Raw genomic sequence first — 27,482 nt, 5'->3', positions numbered from 1 at the left:
TACAAAAAATATGCATTAGTTAAATACTAGTTTACTTTTGTTTGTGCCTTACATTGGCTTCGTTACTCAAACTAAAGAACACACGTGATCCAGAAAATGCCAACATGACAAACACTAGCTCTATCCAAATACGCATTTCAACCATATTGCTGGGTTAAGAGAAAAGCTGCAATTGAGGTCAGTTTAGTGAAGGGAAGTTTTGGACAGAATGGTCCAGAATATTGAAATTAGTTGCTCGCTTGACTTGAAACCCCGTTAGCCAGTCTGGCTTTGCAACATGCACTGTAAAGCTCCAGACATGTAGCCATAGAGAAAAAGCATGTGGTGGCAAGATTTCACCGACTTCAACCCAACCAGAAATAGCCATCAACCACTAGGCTATAAAATTAAATCTTTTGGTACAATTAAATCTTTTGGTACTCCGCTTTAGTGATAGTTGAGCATCCAACAAAGTGCTATGGCAAGTTATGCAATCAAATTTGATTATCAACCAATTATAAAATAAAGTAAATTAATTGACCTTTATATTAAATTTATTTTTTTGATACAACACTGGGAAATGAGCAACAAATTTGTATAGCTGGTACTCCCAAAAACCTGCTTAAAAATGTAGTAATAAAGCTCAACGCAAAAAACAACAAATGCGCAAGAGCAAAAAAAAAAAAAAAAAGTAAACTTAAATGCAAGTTTAAAAAACAAAAAACAAATACACCACCAAAGGGCAATACGAAACTATATGCCAACACTTGATTCTAGAATACTGAGAAAATTGTAACATGCTGAAAACCATTTGAAAGCATCATTGTACACAGGAGGGAAAGCTTGCCTATCACTGAAAACGAACATGCTAAATTGCAACAAATCACTTAAAGCTTTCCAAAGCACCAACTGTACTAGAATGCACTATAGCTGAAATAAACATCTAGACTGTATGTTATGTTACATTGGAATGCCGTTCATCCAGCACTGCATTTGGTTATGATTAGTGGACAGTAGGTTAGTTAATGGAGGCTCTAACCATTCAGTGGTCAAAAATAAGCTTGCCAGTTTGAAGTGGCTCACTCCTTCCAAAATATTTGCAACGTGTTGTAAGTCAGACAAACGAATCAGTAAATACTTTAGTTTGTTACTTGTACGTTTAACATTCTACAGGCGACAATTACTTACCAACTGATACCAACCTAAAAAAATGACATTAATTAATTCCCAGAAGCTTAAAACATCTCATTTTGTGTTTGTATTTTATCACGTTTAACTGCCCTATCCATAAAGTGAACTGTGGTCAGTATAGAGAACTAGTCTAGATGTGTCCATATTGCAACAAAGAGGGAAGAACTAAATGGCACAGACAGCTTTTTATTGTGAAATGAAAAACGACAGTACTGCTTTTTTATTCATTCATGATAAGTCACCTAGATAGATTAAACTTGTTTGCACTAAAATGTATTTCTGTAAACAGCAGAGCAAATAATCCTTTCAACCTAATGAACATCCCACATACAAGGAAAAAAAAATTAAGACCACTTTAAACAAGCCCCACGACAACACTCCCACATGCCAAGCAGGATTTGGGCGTGAAGAATTAGTACTTGCGTACGAATTTTAACCCTTCAGCCCTGGAAATGCCCACTTCACATTGCAGAGCAGTGTGTTGGTGGCTCTCCCAAGTTACATAAGGGTTAACCAGCTGAATGTCCCAGAGACTGGAAACTCAATGCATCAATTGACAAGACACTATGAATGACTCATGTCTTTAGTAGACCCAGTTCCTTACCTAGGTCCATAACCTATCCCCACTTCCTCCCTTGTCGTGTCCAACGCTCAATGCTGAATATGCTGCTTTAGAAGGGCAGAGTTATTAGATTCTGCATACACTATGCTGACCAACGACTAAATGAACATAGGAAAATATTTCTGTTCTCTTGAACTTTACACCATCATTTGAAGTCGAAAATCAAACTTTATATACACAGATTTGTTGAATTTACAAAAGAAGAAAAAAAATGTTGCAAACATTGATTAAGTCAGGCAGCTAACACATTGGTTTATGCAACTTTATTGAAGATTTTTTTTCTCTAACAGAGCTATTAGTTGATCAGTCATCCATTGACGCTTGCATCATTTATTCAGTGCTATATTAAACAGTGTTTTGGAAGATAGATTAACTAATAGCTCAGAGCCTCCAAAGAAATTCTCAAATGAAAAATTACAAAATGCTTTTGATCCTATTCTGGTATTCAACGGGGCGTCACCTTCCAATTTCCATTTGTCATGTTTTATTGACATGCATAAAATACATCACATTTTTTCTGTTCTGCTGATGCTATACATTTTCAACACCAACTCTCCACCCAAAACATCAGTTATGAGCATAAAGTACATCATGAAATCTCAAATGTCTAACACTGGAAAGTATGACCAAATATTGATGTTGTCATAATGCTGCATCCTACGATGCTTGACAATTGAGCATTATTTTTTTATCCCCCCTGTCTAACACCTCCCCCAACAAAAGGCGCTATTCTTCACCATTTCTTTGAGAAATGAAGGATGGGTTTAGTCTCATAACCAAGTTAAAGTGAAGACGTTAGCCACGTATAACACATGCTCCGTTTGAAAAGATTATGAATCTTGGGCAACTGTATTCTGGCAACTACTTGACAGTCTAGAGCAGTTTCTGTCCAATGCTGAACTAGTCTTCCCATGTGAACATGTGCATGAAGGGGAGGCAGCACAAAAAAATAAAAATAAAATAAAAAAAAAAAAGGGGGAGGGGGGAAAAGGTAAGTAGATGAGGTCTGAAAGGGAGGGGGAAAAACAGTAATTTAAAGTTTATTCCAGCTATAATGCAGGTTATTCAGACTTGAAGGTAGCATCACATGGCATACTTCTGAGTCCATTCCCGGGCTATTCTGTTGTACCTGAAAATGGGGGGGGGGGGGGAAGAGGGGGGAAGAGAATAAATTAATTTAAAAAAATTCAGTTGAGGCAGAAACAAATTCAATCTTTAAAATGCACTTGTTGAATTGCATGACCAGTAATTGGGCATTAAACTAAATTATTTAACCAAGGAACAATGGCTCCTTTAAATAGTCAATAATTCTTCAATCATTTAACAGACATATTATGGGAATTCTCTCTGGCAGTAAAACTGGAATGATTTGTTTGAGGTTTTAGAATTACTGTGTCAAAAGTAAATTCAGCGATCGTGAATTTCCCTCAGGGTAAACACTTTAAATTGTTCATCAACGAGACAAGCTTTGGTCCTAAAATTAAGGCAAAAACAAAGCGGAGGCAGTCATCTTTCACATGAAAATACTGCAGCCATTGTTCCCTTTAGGATACTTCAGTGCATGAGGAGCACAAATTTGTTATAGCACATTAATGGAAAGTCAATTAAACATGTATAGATGCCATCAACATGCTGCATTCAGTCAAAATGAGAATATATTTAAACATGAGTACAATGTAGCACATCTAGTAAGCAGGTTATTTTGGTAACTTCAGCTTTCACTTCAAAAACAGATTTATTGTCAAAGGCCCTCCTCCCGCAGTACCAACCCATTGGCAGATTAGCCAGAAGCCTCTTAACCTCTTCAATGCTGGACACCAAAATTCACTAGCATACACCCAAATCTTTTTGCAAAGCAGTGCCTGGCCTATGGCCAAGAGTGTTAATATTGTTGCCATAGAAAACCTTTACACAAGCCACTCAATTTCAAATGCCTATATAGAGGAAAGCAGATGAATACAACACAACAAAAACAATGTCAAATCTAAAACTAGAACAAAATGTGGTCGTTAAATAGAAAAACAAATCCATATAGGTGAATGGTTCAAAGCCATGTGAAACCGGTAATCTTGTGATATTTGTAGTATGAAACGGCAACTTTACAATAAGGTACTACTGCAAGTAGAGCTCCAATAACTTGTTACACTAAAAACATTCCTTTAGCCATGCAGTTTCATCATCATGGGCTAAACAATTACACAAAACCAAGTAAACATACTGTACTTGAAAAAGGGCAGTGGATGCAGAAGCAATTAAAGTGTCTTAAACCATGCACCACTCATGTGCTTGCAGTCTTGTTAATCACAACAAACTAAGACACTCTTACCCTACAGCATAGCGTATTTCTCTGTCCATTCTCTTGCTAGCCTATTGTACCTAGTGAATTAAAAGTACAACTTTGGGAATTGTCCACTCTAAAATACATTTATGTACACTGCTTTATACCGGACAAGGAGTGTGCCCCACATTGCGTGACTGGCTGGATCAATACTTGGAAAGGTGTAAATGGTCAATAGGAATGTAAATGACTTCCAAATATAATCACAAGCAGACAAACTGAGATGAACTGGACAAAATAGTTTGCAACAGATGCTTTGCCCTTCATATGTTCGGTTTAAAAGATTTAAATAATTTAATTCGCACTGGAGTGTTATAGTTCATATGTTTAGGTATAGTGGACAACTGAAGCCCTTTCCGACCGACGTAAGCGTCTCCACGCAACTAAAGCCATACTTACTTTTCCCTATCTGTTTTGTAGATCCGTGCAATCTCTGGCACTAGAGGGTCATCTGGGTTTGGGTCACATAACAGTGAACAAATTGACAAAAGGACTGCAAGAAAAAAAAAAGAAAAAAAAAAGACATTTGGTCATTAGGATGTGCAAATGTATATTATACAAAATATAAGCAGCATGCTTAATTAATATTAAGTTACGCCTCAAAACAAACTAGACCATGCAAAGCAAGGGAGACATGGCAGCTTAGTGCCAATAATGCAAACCAAGAACCAGATTCAAGCGCCAAGCTCTGCAAAGCTTGGTGATTTCAATCAAGGTCAGTACTTGCATCTAAGTGTTGGATTCTAAGCCATATAATTATGGCTTCCGTGCAGGATTCACTTGTGCCATATGTTGCATGCTCACCTAATGGAGAAAGTGTTAATGCCAACTGAATAGGTACACACCTGCTGATGAAACTTTCTTGGATGAAATATTATGCTTACCTTTAGAAATAGTTAAAGCTGGGGACCACTGCGATCTGAGAATATCAAGACAAATGCTGCCGTTGCTGTTAATATTTGGATGGTAGATTCTCGTTGTAAACGCAACCTAAGATTACAGAATTTTTTTTTTCTTCAAAAAGTTGTACAACTTAATTAAAACAAGGACATAAGGAATATGCCATTTGCATCCTTTTGCCAAGACTTGCCTCACCGCAACATCCAATTAAAAGGTAATGAGCATCGCTTGCCATTGTGTGGGATAAGCCACAACTTGCCTCTGTAAAACCAGTGTACTGCCTTAACATGTTTATACAATATGAAGTATGCCACTAAAAAGAAACACTACAAACAGAAATACGTACTTTAGGAGGTTTGAAGGGGTAGTCTGTTGGGAAATGAATAGTCAAGAAAAACACACCGCCTTGATATGGACTGTCATTCTGTCAAAAGAAATATCAAGTTTAAATATAGACTGATAACACAACATTTAGCTCTAAATAGCTGCCGGCAGATACTTCTACCAACAGTTCAAAGATTAAAAGGATAAAGCCATGAGTAATTACAAAAAGGCATCCCAACACGGATTACATAAAGAAAGTTCCTTTATTGCAGAGATATATATTTATATATTTCATTCTATCTATATGTATCTATATCTAAAACTTACTAGTTACAAAACAGTTTTACTGTAAAGCAGTGAACTTTTTTTTTAAAGCATTGTAAATATGTCATGTCCCACGTAACATTTTTTTTAAATATAAAACACATAGGCATAGCTGATGGTGAGGCCTACAATACACTTGTAAACATTGTAAATCTCAAAAACCATGTGGTTGGAAAGGTATTTCCATTCCAGTCAGTAATTCTATTCCCTGACAGAGTAGTAATATTCCACGGATTGTACATCTTCACAATCAGCAAGGCCGCATACTAAGGCCTCGTTCAGGGTGCTGGCTTCGGAGGGAGGGTGTGCTGCCGTGAGAAACAAAGTATTCAATTTGAATACTGGTTTTCAGGGTAGCAACCGCCCTGTCTCCGAAGCCAGGAGTTCAAGCTGACTACAGTTTCAATAAACGAAAATTTCGTTTTTTGGAACTGCAGCAGCGTCACAGGGACCAAGGCAGCCAATGAAATCATTCTTCAGAATGATTTCATGACTGCAACTTGGATACTTACCCTGCCGTGTGTAACCCCGCCCCCTCCCCAACGCTGAAAAGTCTGCTGGGGGATAAACACAGATCGCCCAGCAAACTGCAGCACTGCCTCCCTCACGCCCTCCCTCCGAGTCCTGCAGCTGACACCCTGAACGAGGCCTAAATGTAACGCAAGTGCCATGGGAGATGCGCAGCAAAAATACACTAAAAACAGAAATTAACCACCAAAAACAGAAATTAAACACCAATTAAGACACCATGAAAGGTAAAGGTGCAGTCCGCTTATCACACGGGAGTTGCAGTAAACTGAAAGCCATACTCATTCTCAAAAAATTTGGAGACGGGATTAAAGATGGTAGTTTCATTGCTTTACAAATATAGGTCCAAAAAAGCACAATATACCACACAATACAAAAATGCATACTGCTCTTAACAGATACCCATGGCTCATCGAGAGTGTATAAATAATGCTGCATGGATCAAAGTTTAGCTGATCAGGGGGCTCAGTTAGGGAGCAGCTTTATGGTGGCCATTTTTAAGCCCACGAAAGCACTATTTTTCCAAATCCGAAACATACTACAGGACTGACAAATATTGTAAGTAATACTGGAGTTCAGTACATTTTTCGCCAGAAATTGCTAGCGGTCAACAAGCCTGCATTTTAAATAAGTATTTGTACATCCAGAACTTACATTTTTAGGAATGCAGCATTGGAAAAACTTACACCATGTGCATTTATACAGCTGAAAAAGTACTAAACTTAATTGTTCTGAAAATCAGGCTACTAATCAAACAATAAAATATGCTGTGCACGTACAAGGGCTGTTACTGTGAAATGTATAGATAGAGTAACTGCTCTAATGCAGGGGGTGCGCAATCTTTCCCCGCTGCCTGCTTCCCTCCCTAACCTCGTCTCCGGCATCAAATGACGCGGCGGGGTCACATGACGCTGCCTTGCCGCAGACAAGGTAAGAATAGTTTCAGAGGCCCCACGCGATACCCGGGCATTGAAATGCCTTGGGGAAGAGCACGGGGCCTCGCAACTGCCGCAGCCCACCCTGAAAACAATCTTGCGCCCCTCAGCTCTTATAGCCTAACATTTAAAGTCAAGTTTACAATATACTTTCAATTTAATTGTGGCAAGGGACACTGCGAGGTACAAAATGTCAGCCCCATGATGTCTGGTTAATTTCATATACATCAACTGTAGTAGCCAACAGCCATGGATTAAATGTGCAATAGTGTCAATGTCTTGTAAAATTGTAAAGGGATTTATTGTATTTTCTTTGAGCTAATTTATGCCACTAAAACATTTCTTGGAAAGGGACTGGAAAAACAAAAATAGATTTTCAAGACTAAAGTGACATGTATGACCGAGTACATTATTGGACTATTTTACTTTGGCAAGCATGGATAAAATATGTATGCTGAATTAGGAGTAAGGCTGTGCTTATAGTGCCGGCGACGTCGCGTCAAAACAAATGCATTGTTGCCGTCGCGTGCGCTTCTAGTAAACGCTTGGTTGCAATCACTGGAAGTCATCTCAATTTGATTTTTCCAACGACCACAGCCTGACGTCACCGGCACTATTAGCGCAGCCTTATACATGGGAAAACGGCAACACAGTAGAAGCTACCCAGAAAAAATTGTTAAATGCACAGAATGGAATAAAAGCTCAACTGGTTTAGGATTTATAAAGGAGTAATTTGTGTAAACTCATGTGCTCAATGTCTTATTTAATTGTAATTCAGATTTACAAGTAGTTTTTTTTTTTTTTTTTTTTTTAACCAGGTTTAAATTAGGTTCAATACTTACCGGTCCCATAATTGTTGCCTGCCAATGAAACACTGAGGAAAGAAAAACAGTGTTACAAAATGACTTGTACCAGAGTTTGTTATTTATAAAATATTTTACCAGGAAACATACATTGAATTACCTCTTATTTTAAAGGTATGTTTTCAAGTAATCCCAGAATACCAATTGTATATAATGTTCATTGCCATTAACCCTTTCAATGCGGAGCAAACCTGCCATACAAGGTCTTAGGCAATTTCAGCTTTACAATGTATGTTCAATCAGAATTCCCCATGAGGCAGATCATTCTTCGTGTACTCTATCAGTTCTTTTTGCGCTCCTCTTTGAATGTACTGACTGATGCCAATGCATATTTGTTTTACTCAAGTGAGCTACTATAGTAATAGGACTAAAGCACAACAAAGTAATTTTTTTGGCAACAGCCACATGGACATTTCACTAGCTGAATACCAATCTTTGTGGCATCTGAAAACATGTACAATGGGTGTCATCTTTACGATGACAAACAAAAGCTATAATTCCACATTATTAAACAGGAAAAGTTTGAGAACTGCAGTAAAATAGTCTCCAGAATGCTACGTACTATCATCTCCAACTGGGCCTGCGGAACACTGTGCAGGAGGGTCACGAGCCAAATCGTTCAGTTCCTGCAAACAAGAAAACTCAGGTTAACTTTATTCCTCCCCCCTTCAATTCAGGTGATAAGGGCCTCTTTAAACAATGCAATAGCCTATTAAAGCCAGCTAACCTGTTGCTGGCTCACAGAGGTGGGGTGTGCAGTGTTTAAGCTGATACTTGGAAGAGATAGTGAGTTCGAATCCGAACAGGGGGAGGTTGAAAATGGGCTGCCAGAAAGGTCAGTAATGTAGTGTGCCCTTAATGCAGCAAAAAGGTCAAACAAGCACCAGTGTGCAGTCTAAAGATTAGATTCCTTATTCTGTGGTATTCTTGGGATATACACCTGCATGTACGCCTACCAATATAGTCGCCATGTTCAAATCTTGGAACACGTTCATTCCACTTCCGTGTTAATAGGATACTACCCCTGATTACCAGGAAGGAAGTTGACGTTTTTTTTTTTTTACCAACATAAAGACAAAATTGCAAAAGAAACTGCTTAACGTAATGATTACAGCAGCAGTTCCATCTACTTGTTTTGATACATCACTGCCCTTTATTCTTTAATAAATAGGTGGGAAGCAAGGGAGCCTCTGGAAATGAAAAGCATTAATTTCAGCTGTGGGGACAGTTAGTACCATCCACACCAAGTGAAACAAAATGGTATTTTTATCACCTGTGATACATACGCAGGTCAATCGGAAACCGCAAATCCTATTGTGAGGTAGGGGGTTTTAACAGCCAGGAAGTACTACTGGTGATCGCTTTCCTGGTATGTATTTTGGGACCAGGTGGTCCCTGGAGTTGAAATTAAAACTTCAGTTCTGGGGACCCTGCATACCACCCATGTAACATTAAGAAGTGGGCCTGGTGGGAGAAAAGACTCCTTTAACCATTTGAGTGCCTGATGCCATAGCATCATGATCACAAAAAAAAAAAAAAAATTCTTCAGTTTCCCTGCATGCCAGATCACCTGTAGAAAACAAGCTACGGTCAAAATCGTCACTGTCACCTCGAGTGCCAGATCCTTGATGTAGCCACTATGTTAAAGTAAATCAAACAAACGTTTTAAAAAGGCATCATCTGTAAAAAGCTGTGCACATTGCCAAACCCAAAAGTTCAGTTTCCTTTAGGGGACAAATGTTGGAGAAGGAAGACGGGTTCAAGATTGCGCATGTATATATGTATATATGTATATATCCCATAGCCTCTCTTGCATTCCCAGTAAAATCAACCCCACACTGATGAGACCCATCAAGGTCGAAACAGCTGTCTGTGGGTGGTTTTCTGGGTATGCACCTTAACCCTGGCTGTGCTCAAAGCTGTGACCATGCAGCAAGCTTAAGCCTATAGGGAACCATGTTAAAAATGGTTATTGAGGCAAAAAGTGACACTGTGCTCATTTGCATGTCATTTCCCAGAATCCCTTGCTGCAGTGGAAGTGCTGTATGCTGGGTGATGGGTGATGATGGGGAAAGGCGGGGTTGCAGACCTGCCTAAGACATGCAGGTGAGCATACAGATATATATATATATATATATATATATAGATATATATATATATCTATATATATATATATATATATATATATATATATTTTAATATTACACACACAAACTAAAAACTTACTAAATTGGCATGAAGCTTAAAGTAACTTTTTTTTTTAAATAGCATAGTTACTTCCAAAAGTGACTGTGTTCTGTAAATCCAAGACTTGCATGTCACGGCATAGTGTTTTATTTAACCTGAAGTTAAAAAAAACTTATGACCAGTAATCCAAGCTGGATAAGTGTCACCTTTGGTCACTTCAAAGAATGGATATTATACTATTAGCCCTATAAAGACTTAATAATTGTTAGTTGGGCTGGGTAGTGCACCTGCACTCAGGCCACAAGTGTAATTTCCCACCTAGATGACACTAGGCCTGCTACCCGTGAGGACCACTGCAAGTTTCAAACTTGCGCATGTCAGAGAGAAGCAAGGACATGGTACGCATCTTCACTTATTTTTTTGTTCCTTCGTTTTTTGTTTGTTTTTTTAAACAAGTGGGAAGGACATTAAGCATGGCATCAGCTGAGAAACAAATAATCCCACAGTTGAAGGGGGGGGGGGGTGAAAACAAACATTTTAGATTAAAAACGAAACAAAAGTATAAATCAATGTTTGAGTTAGTTTTCAAATACATTACATACAAGTGTGCTGTAGTTTGGCACACAACTTAAACTGGGAAGAGAAATGCCAGTGTCAATGAACAAAAACGGGGTTTCTGAAATTGTACTGAACCCGTGCCAGCCACGCAACGAGCAAAACATTTCTTCAAAGTGCAGGTCTCCTCTGAGAGCGACACAAAGTAGAGCTCTACTCACAAGCTCATAATGAAGTCCTCCATTTAATGTGACAGCCAAGAAGTGGGGAAAAAAACAACGGTTCACCTGATGCAAGGTAAAGATGGGACCTGAAACTGTCTTTCCATTGCTCTTGGTTGTCACATTAAACCTGCAGTTCAAGCAATATCCTACATGTGTTTATTTTAACAAATCAGTTCTGTACTATGAGAATTTTTGTACCCTTTGCTATAGAAACAGAAAGGCTTTTTTTTAATTAACCAGTTACAAAGTCACATCCTCTTCCTCTTCTGAAACAGGCTCTGGCACACCCCTTTTTGAGCCCTGCCCTCTAACAGTGCACCAATTGTATTTAGTGACTGTCTGATCACATGATCTTCCGAACAGAATTTGCATCTTTGGTCTTCTTGCTGGACTGCCATTTAGTGAACCCCCAAGCCAAATCTTCACCGATCGATCATAGTAGAATGGATTGGCAATTTAGCAAATTACTTATTGAGTGAACTGATGTACATATCAATGGAAACTTTTTTTTTTTTCTTTTACGGCAGCTTGAACGGCAGGCTTTAAATGGAGAACTTCATTATGAACTTGCGAGTAAAGCTTTAGTTTGTATCTCTGTCTTAGAGAAGACCTGTACCTTGAATAAATTGTTTGTCTATGTTGTGTTGGCTGCACAAGCAGGATTCTCCTCGCCTGAAACTGGTTTCCCCGCACTTTGAAATTGAGCTACGCAAAGAGCACCAGAAATTCATGTTACAAGCGCCAGAAACACTTCACACAAGCACCAAAATGTCAGAACACCCATAACCAATCCTAAATAATGGATGTCAGTAATTCAGTAAAGATGTAAGACCACTAGTCCTAGAGCATAATAGACTTAAATATCTTTAGTTAACAAAATCCAAAAGGCGCCGTTTTACATTTTCTGATTGGACAGTGTACTTAGGAAAATAATGGAGTAAAAATTAAGTTGAGGATAATTCCTAAATACTTTTACAGAAAAGCATATAAAAAAGGTCAGGAAACAACAGCTTCCCTACAAATGCAGTACCTCCTTAAGGTCATTTACATCTATCTTCTGAAACTCAGTTTTCCATTTTTGGTGAAAGACATTTTTCTCATACCCCCTTCCCCTGAAAAGCGTAACGATACCCGAAATATTGTTTACATACAAAAACGGCTTGATTACTCAGACCTGACCAATAAAGCCTTAGACGCAAAGCAACAGTCTTTAACCTTTACAGCACCGGGTGTCAGGCAGGAAAAAAAATGCCACCAGACATCCGCACAATGTCATCGCAACTGGATGCTGCAAACTAAAGTCGCGCTTATAGTCCCGGCGACGGCAAGTCAAAACAAATGTATTGAATCCGTTGTGTGCGCTTATAGTAGGAGCGACAGCTTGGTCGCGATTGCTGGAAGTCAATTCAATTTTTTCAGCGACCGCAGCGTCGCCAGGACTAAGCGTGGCCTAACGCACTTCAGTTTGATCGGGATGGCTGTGCGAGCAGTCAGCCCGACTCTCCCCTATGAAATTAGCAAATACCCAGGACATACCAGGTACTTCAGTTGGACACTATAATTAATACAGGATCTCTTACCTAAGTAACTTGTCTTATATTCAAGTTTACTCAAAATATTTATATTACTTGGCATCAAGTGGTCAGGACCAAGGAATACAATTGAAACGGTTACACATTGAAAAAACCTACAAAAAAAAAGAAGTTACGATGTGACATGTTTTAGGTGCCCTTAATTAAAAGCTGGAATTGTGAACTTCACATTCGAGCTGCAATTTAGGAGTACTATGGAATCTCCCAGCACCCAAGAACCATTTGCAATTATGGGTATGATGGGTTAGTGGTGCAAAATTAAAAACATATAAATGGCAAAATCCATAAATAATAGAGCATCAATGATCTGTATCAGGTTGTTCACAAAGTAGACCACCATTTGTTTAATTTAGGCTCCATTAAATGGAGCAATTCAGGTAAATTATTGTTTTTAACAGGATTGAAGCTGAGCAGCTAGCTCAGAGGCTGTAAGGGCTGGGACCCGCTGCGCCCGGCGGCGCGGGCGGCCGCACGAGCGTTCCCCACCAGCAGGGGAATCCTCCCGAGCCGGTCCCCCCTGGCTGCACAGCTCACTACACGCTGTGACGCGTCAGCCGCTAGGGGATTCAAGAGAATTGTAATCCCAAGCGGCAACGCATCCCTTTGTGTGGCTGTGAGCCAATGAGGAGTGGAGGCTTCGGGGAGCGGGGAGGAGAGAGTGGGGGGAAAGCAGCGTGAGTGCGTGGCTGTGTGTATGTATGTATGTGCCCGAGTGCCTGTCTGTGTGTCTGTGTGTGGATTTGAGGGGCTCAGCGGTTGAGGGGCTGAACGGCTGAGTTGAGGGGCTGAACGGTTGACGGGCGGTCCCGTCCCCTCACATCATGGCCGCGCCTCCCCACCCGTTTTGGCCGCGCCCCCCCCCCCCTGCTCGCAAAAATGGTCCCTTGGGAAAAAAAAAAAAAAGAGCCCCAAGAGCCTCTCCACGCGCCGCCTGTCTGCAGTGCGGGCCCGTGGTCTGAGGCAGCGGGGCCTTAGCCTAAGACCCCGCTAACAGCACGCTACACGACGTGCGTGCGCTTACATGCGCGCACGCTCGTCACAGATGCCTGGCGGCCAATGGTAGTGTTCAGCATGGAAACTACCATTGGCTGCAAAATACGCTGTCGACGCTGCTGCAGACGCGGGAGTATTTTCAATCTATGATCTCCGGCTGCAGCAGCGTGACGTCAGTTTCAGCAGCCAATCAATGTCCCGCCGTTTACATTGATTAGCTGCTGAAATTGACCCAAAACGCTGCCGCGAAATGGGAGGGTCGGGGGACTCCCCTCAGTATATGCTCTAAACACTATATTATGCATTACAGGCAGTCCTTGTTATCCAACGTTTCACTTTACAACGCAACCCTGAATGCGTTATCCAACACTCACCGCCACTGATTAACATGGGACTCACTTTACAACGGTTTCACTATCCAACGCTACTTCCAGAATGGATTCCGTTGGATAACCGAGGACCGCCTGTATATTGCATTATATATGCTCTATATTGACACACATCGCCCTGTGTCGGATCATTCCGTCTGCTGGGGATGATCACATCGCCCAGCAGACGGAGGTGCGCGCACACAGCGTCGCGAAGCCCCCATTGTGAACGTGGCCTAAGGCTTGGTCGCCGCTGGAGCGCCCGCAGGGACAAGAGCCGCCCCTCAAATGGGGCCAGGCACAACGCAAGGGGGGAACGTGGTTTGTGTGGTTCAGCATGGCAACATCCCTCCCCTCCGGTGCCCGTTTCACTGGGAAGGTTGCGGCCAGCTCCTGCTGAGTTTGTCTTCTTCCCGGGGAGGAGAGGCAGCAGCAGCATATTTGGTGGTGGGGGGGGGGGGAGGAGGGGGGGGGGGGAGAAAGGCAGAGAAGCAACACGGCAGAGGGGTTACCATGCGTGTGCCTGTGTGTAATGGCCCCGCCCCCACATCACGACACCCCGCCCACCCGACCCGTTTTGGTCAAGCCCCCCGCCACGTTCCAAAAAAAGGTTCCTGCAGACCGCAGTGCAGCGAGTTGCATGCGCCGCCGGCAAGCAAGACAGCCGTGTGGACGCGTGCAATGGGGCCTTAGCCTTAGGTGCCACCCCACCCAAATTTTTTTTTTATTTATTGATCCTGTGCTTGGTGAATACTGGAGCAGCCATATGACCGATCGACCCGACTGCTGTACAGACGTTACGGCCAGAGGTAACGTCACGCGCTGGAAGGAGGAATGGAGACTCCACAGAGCAGGGCGCGTTTGTGGAGTCATCCTCCCTTGTGAGACCTAGGGGGTCTATTTGCGCTTGCCCTTTGGGCCAATTGTGAGTTATTTATAGAGCTGTGGTGTCTCAAAATATAGTTCACGGTCTTCGCCTTGCCTTTTATTTTACATGTAACATCTGAATGAGATCTGCCAGAAATGATCCAGATTCTCCATTTTGATTCATGAAATTCTTGTGAGTAGGGTTAACATTCTTTCACTTTGGTTGGATCATTTTTAAATAAAAAAAATTAAAATTTAAACATCACTTGCACTGTTGTACCCTTTTTCACTGTGCTCTATTAGAGGAGTTGGGTGACTTGCTTTGTGCGCTTCACTGGGACCCAGGAGGAACAAAAACTATAATTTTAGGATTTTATTTCACAATTTATTGTTATATACTGTGCACAATTTGCACTTTTCTATTCACAAGAATTACATGTGTATGTTGCTCGAAAACCAAGTACAATGTTCAGTACTTCAATAATGCTGCGTTCCCCAGTTTTCCTTTTTTTTATATAAACATCCGACCTCTCACAATTCAATGCATGTTTGTTTTTAAACAGTGTAACATTTTAGGTTTCCAAAAGAAAGTAAATAAGTTTATAAAAACAGTCAATCTCAAAGGAAAGTTAGTCACCAAAAAATAAATATGGTCTCCTATATTCAGCTTAGGCTCACTATATTTTTTTTATTTTTTTTTGTAAGCATTTCAGGAAAAAAGTTTAAGGCATAAAAAGCACAAGCGCCAATTAGAGGAGTAGTCCATTAAAAAAAAAAAATAATAATAATAAAAAAAAAATATACAGAACAGTGGCAGTGACATTCAAGAGATTAAGAAAATATTTCAAGTCACCCATATTCAAATTTGCAACATAGCAAGATGAAATATGGAAGACGACCAATTTCTTTTTTGATCTTAGAATGGAGTAGGACAATTGCACTGGTAAAATCCCTGCTCCTTCACCCAAATATCATTATTGGCCTCTGTCATAAGTGTTAAGTTAAGGGGAAGAATATTTAAATGGCATTTCAAAGGAGGTCAACATTTTTTTTTAGCAGAGTAATTGGGTAATTGAACTTTTCTAAAGCCAACTATTTACATACCGTTGTTTCTTAGGCCTCGGGCATGGTGCCTCGGGCCGCGCTGATCTGGCTCCTGTTCAGCCTCGCCTGCTCAAACTGGAGCTTTTTTGTGTCCTGGCAGACGAGGCAGTGAGCGCGCTTTGCGGGCAGGGAGGAGGCGGAGCGGGAGTCGGGGCTAGTCCCTCGCTCCGATTGGATGTGAGCGGTCACGTGACCGCTCCTCCGCTTCCCTGAGCGGCAAATTTTAAATTTGCCTCTCTGCTGAAATTTTCTGAGTCTCCGCACGCATGCGGAAGCGGCTGCTAAAGCCGCGCTGATGGCAGATGCAGGGGGTAAGTGCATCTGCTCAGCGCGGCTCAGCACAGCTTAATCTACTATGTCCCAGGCCTTATTTGTAGAGAAAGGAGAACTGGCGCACAGCCAAAAGTGTGGGTCACCAAAAAATTGAATGAAGAATGATCCTTTATTAATCCATAAAACAATATTTGTAACCTAATATTCAACTATATTAATTTTAATCAAAGTAGGGACCGCCATTTTTCAGCTGACAAACTCCCATTTCCAAAGGATAAAAAAAAAAAAAAATTCACGAATTATAAATTCGTTAAGAAACCCAATTATAATTTTTTTTTTGTTTTGTATGCAGGATGAATGGAAGCAGACTGTCTGGTGTTTTATTCATTTATAGTACACAAATGCTGCATAAAAAAAAATGAAATATTTTTAGGGTGCGGTGTGGCCTTGTGCACATACCTCGATGCTATTCTGCCTCAGAACTTTATGTTGAGGCAGAGGGGCAGAATCAAAAACAATTGACGATTAAATAGGGAGGTGCTGCATTACCTTTGCTGTTATGTCTCTGAAAAGCCGATGCGGTTAAGATCCACATAGTGACAGGAACTTTATTGCATTGTAAAGAAACACCATTGACAACCACTTTGCTGTGCATTAGTTGCAGTCAGCACTGGGAGAATATCCACTCTTGCATGTGCATGTTTGGTAGACTTTTCTACACAACCAGAATGGATTTGAAGTTCAAATTGTATGATGCAAGATCATGTTTAATACCATGAGAGCCCACGGTTAACTCAACTAATTTCAACCGGTGTTCACAGGCAGCCAGGAGTTTCAATATATATTTAACTGTAAACTGAAATATCAAGATTGTTTCTTTTTACATAAATATATGGGATGGTATTTATCAAGTATTCTCAGCACATCTCAAATATTCTCAGCATTAACGGAGCTTGGGAAAGAGTTTATTGTAAAATCATAGGAAAGTGATGGACAGACAGCGCGCGCCCCCACCACACACACACCCCCCCAAACACACGCGCCCATCCGCGTGCCCCCAACCCACACGCGCCCATCCGCGTTCCCCCCAACCCACACGCGCCCATCCGCGTTCCCCCCAACCCACACGCGCCCATCCGCGTTCCCCCCAACCCACACGCGCCCATCCGCGTTCCCCCCAACCCACACGCGCCCATCCGCGCCCCTCCCAACACTCGCCCAACCACGCCCCTCCCAACACACGCGCCCACCCGCACCCCCCCCCCCCCAACACACTCGCCCATCCACGCCCCTCACAACACGCATCCACCCCCCCCCCCCCCCCGACGGCCTGGTCGCGATTGCTGGAAGTCATCTCAATTTTATTTTTTCAGCGACCACAGCTTGACGTCACCGTCGCTTCGCTATAAGCGTAGCCTAACTGTTACTTTGATCATAAAGTCATCAAAAAAATAAATATGTAGTGCCGAATGGCTCACCAATAAAACAAGGACTGACCAGGTAATTTGTGACTAAAGTTAAACATTTTTTTTTTAAAGTTTGTAAACTTTATCGCCTTTATTAGGCTAAATATTATTTCAACAGGAAATACACTTCATAAAATTTAAATAAAGATACCTTGGTTACACAGGTTTCAATTTAATTACATTTTAACATAATATACACCCTTACTTCTCTGTCTGGTCAGAAATTGATTCGTTATTAAGGGGGCAAACAAGGCAAAGCAATCCTACAGGAAAGCAGCGGTGCCATTAATCTAAAATGGGGTAAGGAAGAGCTCTGCTATCCTTGATACTGTAAGGGGGTGTGGGGGGCGCGAGGCAAGGGAGATTAAGGGAGGCAAGATCCTCTTCAGATCAGCAACCTACTTCTTTAAAGCTGCTTCCTAACTGCACATCACCAACCGTCCCTAAAGTGTAACCGACTCCCATGAAGGATGTAATTTTCAATGATAAAAATGCATGTTTTTTTGCGACCACAGGTCTGTCCAGCGTGTGCGCACAGCTGCTTGCAGAAAAATACATTTGATTCTGCCGCGTCACATGAGCGGTTCGCCCATCGAGAGCAAACCAGCTCCGTGACATCATGGCCATGCCACCCCCCACGCGCAACTAGCTGGCAGGAATCGCCCGACGTCATGGCGCTCGAGCACCAGCGTGCTCGGTTGCACCCGGACGAGGCCTAAGTGGTAAATTATAATGTGGGCAGGGCACAAACCCACATTTTACAGCAGGGGAAACAATTGCAAGGGTCCCAGTGTAAAGAAGCAAATGTTATTTTCCATAAAAGCCAAATGAAAGGTTTCCTTTTGACTATTAATGTTAAGGAAGCAGATTACGTTTTGTAAGGTAATTAAATACCTGCTATTTTTAAAAAGGTACCAAGTCAGTCTGTTTTAGCTAAATATGACCAATCTGCAAATCCTTCAAGAGTGACTTGCCAAACGCGTTACATTTACCTTGTTGGTATAATCAAACCGCAAAATTACTAGATTGAGAGGACATGTGTAATTATATGATACATATGCTAAGGTTATTAATAACGCCAATCTATAGTAATTTGGTATTTTGTTTAATTGTCTAGATGTAATATTCATAAAGGTGTTTAAGTAATCATGGCATGCCCCATGACTACCAGAGTTTTTTTTTGTTTTTTTTAATCACTTAAAGCAGTGATATTGATGGAAATAAGTCATCATGGTGGAGGGGGACAGTCTCTGAAAGCAATGTGTAACACCCCTTACAGTTCAATTTACTATTTTATTACTCAAATCCTCTAAACAAAAAAAAACCTACTTTTCTCATTTCAAAATCTTGATGAGAAATCAATTTTGACTCATTACACTTGTCCTGTGACATGCTGTGCAATGTACCATTGAGATCAACACAAAATGGATGGCACGTGGCGATAGATACAGATATACTTTTTCATACTACATGTTGGTCATCGGGAGGGGGAATGGTTCCCAGGATCCAGAGATTATTATGGCGGTAAGAGTTCAAGTAAAGCATACCAGTTAACATTCTGCATTAGAGGTTTACACCCTGAACATTTGAATGTAAAAGTCTAGATTAAAAAAGTAAAACGATTCAAAATACATACTGTATTTGTTAGGTGATAGGTAAGTGCCCATTTCTAAATGAGAAATGAATGCTGCAGCAATATGAAAGTTCTAGAAGTCAGGGCCAAATTATAAAGCAGTTCCGATTACTTAAGACTGTAAAACCCCTTTTTAATGCAACAAAAAATGGGATCATTTTCCAAAGCACTTAACAAGGATAAGATTGAACAAAGTCACACTGTACACAAGAATGCTGGGACAAGCTAAACGGGATGCACAAAATGTGCATAACATGCGGAGGTGAAAAATACACATTGTACTGTAAGTCTGTGGGACTGAGAGAATATTCCTTTAATAGAGACCATTTATGTTTAGTTGATGTACCTTAAAGCAGCAACAACCCCCTTGTCTGCCCACAATAAAACTTTTATTGTCTATAAACCAGGGGGACTCAAGATCTGAACCAGCAACACTGAAATAGGCAACATATTTAATTTCTTCTTGAGTGAGTAAACAAAGATGGCTACAGGGTCACCCAATCAGAAGCTTTAATGTAATCTCATGATGTCACTGCTTTTTATTGGGTGTTAGAGTAGGCCAACCCCAGTGGCAATGTTTCAATTCTTGTATTGATTGTCACTTTAAAATGCCAGATTTGACTGAAGGTTTCCAAATCTGCTTAAGAATTGTTTAAATATAAATCCAGGAACCTACTATCTGATATGATTATTTAGTTTTCCATCAGAGCAAAACTGCTGAGGGTTAAAAATTGACATACTGAAATACACCTAACAAATGTAACCCAATTAGGGTTACACTCCCGTATATGCAACAGGTAGATGGGGAGGAAGAAAAAAAAAATTTAAAAAAAAAATCAACCCCCAAACAGAAAAATGTAATCAGCTGCTTTACATTGCACAAGGAAGACTGCAGAAATGTGACCTCAGAAACAGATTCAAAAACAGGATGTAATCTTAAAGTTCAGGAAGCCCCTTTAAGGAAAGCAGAACTGACCCGAACAAAATAAAACACTGGACTAATCAGGGACAATTAACAGTATACTAAACCCAAGCTTAATAAACTGCAGTTGTGAGCCCTTCCAGTTTAAAATTTCAGACGGTCCAGGGACCTGGAAATTAGTATTATAATAATAATAAACAAAAAAAACACCATACACCTTTGGCAATAAAGTGTTAAGATCATGGAGGCATTAGACCACCTGCCAGTCCTACGCTGGAAATTGATAAAAGTCTTGTAATTAGGGTAGGCTGGTGCTACAAACTACTAAAACAGTTAGACATCTACAATACTGGTGTTAAAATCTAACATACTAGAATTTTTAACCAATGGGACACCCTAGGTTGTGTCCATTCCTGAAATATCAACTGTTAAGACTTTATGAAAAATCAGTACATTTCGGTTCATCCCCCCCCCCACCCAAAAAAGTTGAATGTGTTGGTGCATACGCTAAAACCGCACGTCTCCAAAGCAACACAATGGCAAGCAAAAGAAAAAAAAAGTAGGAGCTGGTGTCTTGTGAAGTCTACTGCTATTTTTGTGGTACAGTAGTTTCTTAATACTATTAATACTTAATAGATTTACAAACTGTAGGCTCAAAAGCCTTACTCAATTTACAACATAAACAAACAATACTTAATGCACCTTTAAGATCCACCTTAATGCAAAGATCGTGAGAGGCGGTGCAGCTGCCTTGGAAAAACTTATGACCAGTACTGCAAAGGTCTAGGTACAAAAAATGTATTAAAGGCACACTTAAAAACAGTACGAGAACACTCTTTAACCTGCATATCCATTACATGGACATTTCCTGGCTAGCATCGCATGGGGTTAAAATCCTATACCTCCTCCTGTCAAGATCCACCTTAAGGCTGTGGCCACGCTACCGCTGACTGCCCACATGCTTGAGTGGTGACGTCATCAGCTCTCCAAGCATGAGCGCCAGGTGTCCTGCCTATTTCGCAAGCGCGCAGGAGGGAGGGGGGGGAGGGGTAGTGTGGGTAAGTTGAGCGTGGTTGAAAGTCTTGCTTACGCAAGCGCCAGGAGTGGGTGAGCGTCCGTCTGCGCACACTGTCAGCGGGGACAAGTTCACTTGCCAAAACTAACCTCGGCAAGCACCGCACGGTCAGCGCTAAGGCTGTGGCTATGGTAATCGTGACCACAGACGGCACGATCACAGATGTGCCTCTATGGCTGTCTATAGAGTGCGCGAACGCGCACGGGAGCAGAGGCGCCGACGATGCAGGAGGGAACAGAAAAATCTCTTCATGCGCTGGCCGCCGGTCACGTGAGCAGTTAGCCCAATGAGGGCGAAACAGCTCCGTGATGTCATGGCCACGCCCCCCCCACACACACCTCTACATGCAGGACACAGATCTCTCCTGCTGCAACGCGCGGGGAGAAGCCGAGTGAACGCTTGCGCCCTCTCCAGCGTTCACCCTGGCCGCAGCCTTAGACACACTTGCTTAAAGAAGCATATAAGCAGCACTGTGGCTAAGACTATATACACGATACCTAAAGCTTGGCCCCCTGCAGACGCACTCACCAGAATGCCCTCCTACTGTCTATGTACGTTCTCCCTACCAATTAGATTGGGACTCCTCATCCACAATATTACTTTTATATCTGATGCACTTCTTGCCATGTTTTATTTGTGGTTATTTATATACAGGAAGGCCCCACTAATACGGCTGGTTCCACTCTGAGGACCCGCCGTAAAGTGAAAATCGCCGGAAAGTGTAACCGGCGATTTTTGTTAGGTGCGCATGCGCAGACAAGCAATGCGCCGTTCTGCGCATGCGCGACGCCGGCCCGTTCTGCGCATGCGCGACCCCGGCTGGCCCCCTTCTCGGGATCGCTGAAAAGCGGAGGGCTGAGAAGCGGGGCCCTGCTGTAATTGTCAAGTGTATTACTACTGTGAAGCGCTATGTATATTAATGGCGCTATATAAATAAAGACATTATGGGCTCAATTGTACATGAAAGAAAAAAAGACAGTAATGCCAAAGCTGTGGACAGTTAAATGCTGATATTAGGCAAAATGGAGGCCATGTGTTAAGTACCTCATTGCCCCAAGTGAAGGAAAACTAATCTAGCACCATGGATATAAACACAGAAATGTAGAAGCAAAACTAACGCAATAGCAATGGAATAGCTAGGCCCCAACTCAAAAGCAATCCAATCCAAATACACAAGTCTAATTGTCATTAAGTTCTAAACTAGAATATATCAATGTCATTTGTGAGACTGCAACGATAAAATTTAAAGATTTTACATTTCGTGAGCACTCAGGGTGTTTTAAAGTAGAGTGAACACCTTTCTGGTAACCAGAACATACCCTTGAGAAGTCACATGTATAGTACTTGGGGCTTCTTGTCTAGCTGGAAACAATAGTATTCATTCAGTTTTCTTCACATTTGGATGAAGGGAAGACATTAATCTTCCCCTCCTCCATGAGTGCAGTCACTGGGCATTGCAGGGTAAGAAACGTTTTGAAGCCAGCCACCCATGAAATATTTATATTTCAAACAAACACTGCTGCAAGGCTACACAAACCTCTCCTATAAAGTCTGCAATGCCACCATCTCGATCAGTAACCTCAACATGGACGCCCAGTTTAACAAGGTGCAAATCATACATGCAGAGGGATTTCTCTCAGAACTGGGGGGTTTGGGGGGGCAATTAACTATGCCAGCCTGTCGGGAGATTAACCCATTATCTGGATGCAACATGCCCCCAAGAGAAACTGAAACAAAAATAGATGACAATTTCGGGTACAGGTTTAGCACACGGAAGAGAATGGGAGAGAAGGATGCGTGTATATCTATACACCCAGTGAGCTGTACGAGTATAATTAGAAATATGACCAAGTGAGCTGCACATTACATGGCACACCAGTTCATAAAGGTGTATGACATGGCATAGTGTGTGTGGGAGATATACTCGTGTATAAATCTAGTTACATATTCAAACCGAGGCGGAAGGGGAGACGGAGTAATCCCTCCTCAGCCCGGTGTGCCACCACCATGCAGATAACCAGCAGGGCCAAGTTGTGCAATGCCCAAATTCCCCGGCCTCAGGGAGGCGAACAAAAGAGAAACCAGGCGGCGAACAGGGAGCCAGACCAAGGAGGGGGCCTTCATATTACCTCTACACCACCACCCGTCATCTGTATGTGGTATAGACATAACCCCACCACCGTGTGTGTGTATATATATATACACACTATTAGTGTGTTATATACAGTGTGCTAGAGACAGAGCCTGAAACAGCCAGCGCCATCTTATACTGCGGGAGCCAGCACAGAGAGGGGGAGGGGAGACTGGTGTACACACACACACACACACACATATATACATACATAGTGTCTGACATGTCATGACTGGGGGCCAGGGTGTGCACAAGTCCGTGCTGGACACATGACATTTACTACACATCGTACCTGATGCGTGTGTACACACACACACACACACACACACACACACACACATATTACACGCCCCATTATGACATCGCGTATGGATGTGACACCGACCAGGAAACCCAAAGTAAAACAAATAAAAAAAATGTGATAGATATATACATGTATAAAAAGAAAATTCACCCGGCGGGGCTGTACTGCTACACCGGGCGGGTGTGACACCCCCTCACATCCATCCGCCGGGTGTGAGGCCACCTCACATCCACCCGCCGGGCGGGTGTGAGCAGCAGGCCCGGGCGCTCATTCACCGTGTATATAAATATATAATGACAAATCCCTCGCCCTCACGTCCCCCCAGCCGGCCGGTCTGCTGACACACAGACACGGCGGGCGGCATCGTTACCTTGTGGATCCGTTTCAGTGCCATGCTGCTGCAGCTGCTGCCGCCGGGCGTCCGGGTGAGAGTTGGGCGGAGGAGGTGGTGAGAGGGAGAGGCCTGTACAGTATCCGGGACACGCTACAGCCCGGAACCGCCCACACCGGGTGACAGGAGGGAGGGCTTGGACAGGGGGTGGGAGGTTAGGAGGAGGTGATGATGATGTATAACCAGTGAGTGACCCGGCGGGTGTCTTCACTTTGGCCCCCCGCGCAGGTGTCGCGCGCCGTGTTCCCAGTGCGGGCTTGTCTCCTCGCGACCCAAGGGGCTTCCCGGTCACGCGCCGCGTTACGTCACAACAGCAGCTGCCGCTCGGTCCTCTAGTCTCTCACCCGCCGCTTCTCTCACACTCTCCTTCCTTTTTGCGCCGGCCCTCCTCGCGCACCCTTTCAGAGCGTGCGTCTGCGTGCGCGTGTCACGGTCGCTTTAGTATGTTGGTTGGATGGTTGAGGGCTGGAGGAAAAAGATGCGTGCGCGTGCTCGAGGGGAAGAGCGACCTCCGCGCAGTTGAAATAATAATAAGATGGCGGTGTGTGGTGCTGGAAAAGTGGTGACGTCACTATGTGCTGTGCATGAGCGGAAGTGGCGGGTTTTCACTTTTTTTTTTTTTTTTAATGGAGGCCAGTTATGAAACGAGGCGCGGCAGTGCGTCACCTCGGGAATGACGTGGCGGGAGGAAAAGGGCGGTCGCCTCTAATAGGAATAAAACACAAATTTTAGAGTTAATATAGAGATGGGGGCTTGGTTTTGCTTTCAATGTTATATGGTAGCATGGGTGGGGGACAAACTGCTGTGGATAGTATGAGGCGACCGGTCTGTGGTGAAAACCGCCGCCATTGCACGATGTTATGTCTTTTTTTTTTTTTAGGGGGGGGGGGGGTGCTCGCTCGCGAGCGATATATTGGTTTTTCCGCACGTGCTGGGGAAAGCGGCGCGCGCCTCGGGCACGTGCAGATCGCACTATAGCCCTCGCTCCAGCAGCCCTGACGACACCAAGGGACGGGAGGGGGGATTGGACGTACACACACCAGAGAGAGAAACGTCGAGAAGCGCACGAGGGAAGCCTAGGAGGGGTTTGAATGCGCAGGAATAGAGAGGCGGGATTAGCCGTTTGTGACGTCACCCGCAGCTTGTATTTATTCTGCAATAGAGGGCGGCTTGGGTTGTAATGGCGGGAGCGTGAGGTGGTCACCTGCAGCAAGTGTTACTATTCGGGACCGCCTCATAGATCCTGCCAAGGTCATAAATCCAGGGAGGGAGGCATGACTACTACATTTACTTGTTATATAAAGGAGTGTGGTTACAACAGTGTGTGTTGTCTCATAAATAGGTGTCTTCATCATAATTTTTTTACTGTGACGACGCCTCCCTAATAACACCTTAAAATAGATATATTACGAGATTATGCCATAAATAACATGTACTGTCAATATAAACAGGAAACATGACTGGTGCTAATGGAGCGCCAAGGCAATAATAAGTCCATAATACCTGCAGCACAATAACAACAAAATAAAATGCACACTAAATAATGCGCATAGATTCACACAGTCTTCATAGGACAATGTTTGTTTATTTTATTTATAGAATGTTTTACCAGGAAGTAGTACAGTAGGGGTGAGGAGTTTGTTCAGATAGACGTGTAGCTTTCCCAGAAAGTATTTTGAAGGTAAAACAGGAAAGATAAACTTTGCGCCTAGACTCAAGTGATGACCAATCTAGTTCTTTGAGCATTTCGCAGTGATGTGTGTTGTAGTTGCATTGGAGAACAAAGCGGCATATTGAATTGTAGAGGGTGTCAAGGTTGCTAAGGTGGGTTTGGGGTGCCGAGCCATATACTATGTCCCCATAGTTGATAATTGGCATTAGCATTTGCTGTGCGACACGCTTTCTGACCAGTAGACTTAGGCTATGGCCCTACTGCCTGCGTGCCTGAAGTCGAATTCCCCGGTCTGCATTGAGCTGCAGGGGGAAAAACGGGGGCGCGGTCATAACGTCACCCGGCAGGTTCGCCCTCATTGGCTGAACCGCTGAGGGGTGTGGCCTAGTGCTCCGTCGCCCGAGTCCATCTCAATTTTTGGGTCTGAAAGAAAAACTTGCCGCGCAGCAGGCCCGGCCCAATTGAGAGGCGGCTCTTGTCCCCGCAGCGCAGCCAGTGCGGACCAATCCTTAGGGAGCATTTGTTCCTGTATAGTACACCTAGTTTGGCATAGGTTTTGGATGTCGGGGTATCAATGTGCATCCCAAATGGTAAATGGTAGTCAAACCATATGGCCAAGTATTTAAAACTAGTAACAGGAGTTCGGGTGGTATTAGCGTTAGTTCTGATCTGGAGCTCAGTCATTGGAAGCTTTAAAAATTTAGCCTTGGTTCCAAATACCATTGTTACAGTCTTGTCAGTATATAAAAACTGTTTGTTTTGGGAAATCCAATTTTCAAGTCTCAAAAAGTCAGATTGAATTATGTGTTTAAGGTCAGAGAGGCTAAGGCCGTGCTCAGACAGGCTACTACACTACGGCGCATCCACGCGCCTATGTCTGCTGGGCGATGTGTGCTCATCCCCAGCAGACTGAATGACACGATTGGAGGCGGGACTTTAATAAAAAAGTGTGTGTGTTTGTAATTGGCTTGCGAAATACACGTGGCACAGCTGCCGCTTGAAATTACAACTTCAGTTGTCTCCTTCAAGTGCAGCCGCGTCCACGTTGTACTTCGTGGTCTGGAGTCGTTTCCAGTTTGAAAACTCCCACAGAACAAACCGAGAGAGTGACAAACGTGTGCCCGTCGCGTAGCATCCTGTCTGATCGGGGCCTTAGATTGTGTCATCTGCGTACATGTGTATTGAAGCTCCCTTACAAGCTGTAAGAAGGTCATTGATGAACACTGAGAAGAGTATGGGCCCCAGAACAGAGCCTTGTGGGACACCACAGGTGATATCCAAGGGGTTGGAGTTAGAGCCTGAGATAGACATATGTTGGGATCTACCTGATAGATAGGAATGAAACCAGTTTAAAGCATGCTTCCCTATTCCAGAGCACTGGAGTTTGTTAAGCAAGAGAACATGAGCAACAGTATTAAAAGCCTTTGCAAAATCTAAGGTGGAAGCAGTAGAGCTCAAAAGTAAGCTGCAATAGCAGACATATCTAGCAGCTGGCTTAGCTCACTGCTAGAGCTTGTGGGTCCTGATTCTGTAGGGGCCTTACAGTACGCCCTTCCTTACAAGGTGCTTTAGACCTGGTGTTTCAGGAAAGGCCTTGTGGAAATCTTATGTGGAGTGAGTCATTAAAATAGAGAAAAGGTAATAGAGAAAAGGTCCGTTCTATACAGGCATACCCCGCATTAACGTACGCAATGTGACCGGAGCATGTATGTAAAGTGAAA

The 27,482-nt window shown here is 42.8% G+C and overlaps 1 protein-coding gene across 3 annotated transcripts; it reads right to left on the bottom strand.

Annotated features, from left to right (window-relative positions):
• Positions 1-1,336: 1,336 nt before the first annotated feature.
• UBE2D3 (ubiquitin conjugating enzyme E2 D3) lies at positions 1,337-24,656 on the bottom strand. Of its 3 annotated transcripts, none has more exons than XM_075609012.1 (8): positions 24,069-24,656; positions 8,567-8,630; positions 7,984-8,015; positions 5,377-5,454; positions 5,015-5,120; positions 4,530-4,623; positions 4,119-4,168; positions 1,337-2,921 (listed from the first exon to the last, which is right to left on the bottom strand). In XM_075609012.1, exons 1-7 carry the CDS (start codon positions 24,090-24,092, stop codon positions 4,120-4,122), a joined length of 447 nt encoding a protein of 148 aa, XP_075465127.1. In that variant the 5' UTR covers positions 24,093-24,656; the 3' UTR covers positions 1,337-2,921; position 4,119. The 3 variants fall into 3 exon arrangements, with proteins under 3 accessions (XP_075465127.1, XP_075465144.1, XP_075465135.1); XM_075609029.1 differs by having other exon boundaries at positions 24,434-24,653; XM_075609020.1 differs by lacking the exon at positions 4,119-4,168 and having other exon boundaries at positions 24,069-24,627.
• Between the last annotated feature and the right edge of the window lie 2,826 nt (positions 24,657-27,482).

This window comes from Ascaphus truei, chromosome 1 (genome assembly GCF_040206685.1).
Source record: "Ascaphus truei isolate aAscTru1 chromosome 1, aAscTru1.hap1, whole genome shotgun sequence".
Lineage (NCBI taxonomy): Eukaryota > Metazoa > Chordata > Amphibia > Anura > Ascaphidae > Ascaphus > Ascaphus truei.
Note: the sequence above shows the minus strand (reverse complement) of the source record. Positions and strands in the feature narration are given on the sequence as shown.

What these genes read in the sequence shown, in the direction of transcription:
- UBE2D3 (XM_075609012.1), bottom strand. Translation starts at nt 24,092, where the DNA reads ATGGCACTGAAACGGATCCACAAG. An exon ending in AGGCAACAATTATGGGACCG is followed by an intron (nt 5,455 to 7,983) that starts GTAAGTATTGAA and finishes TTCTTTTGACAG; the next exon opens with AATGACAGTCCATATCAAGG. An exon ending in AGCTTTAACTATTTCTAAAG is followed by an intron (nt 4,624 to 5,014) that starts GTAAGCATAATA and finishes TTTTTCTTGCAG; the next exon opens with TCCTTTTGTCAATTTGTTCA.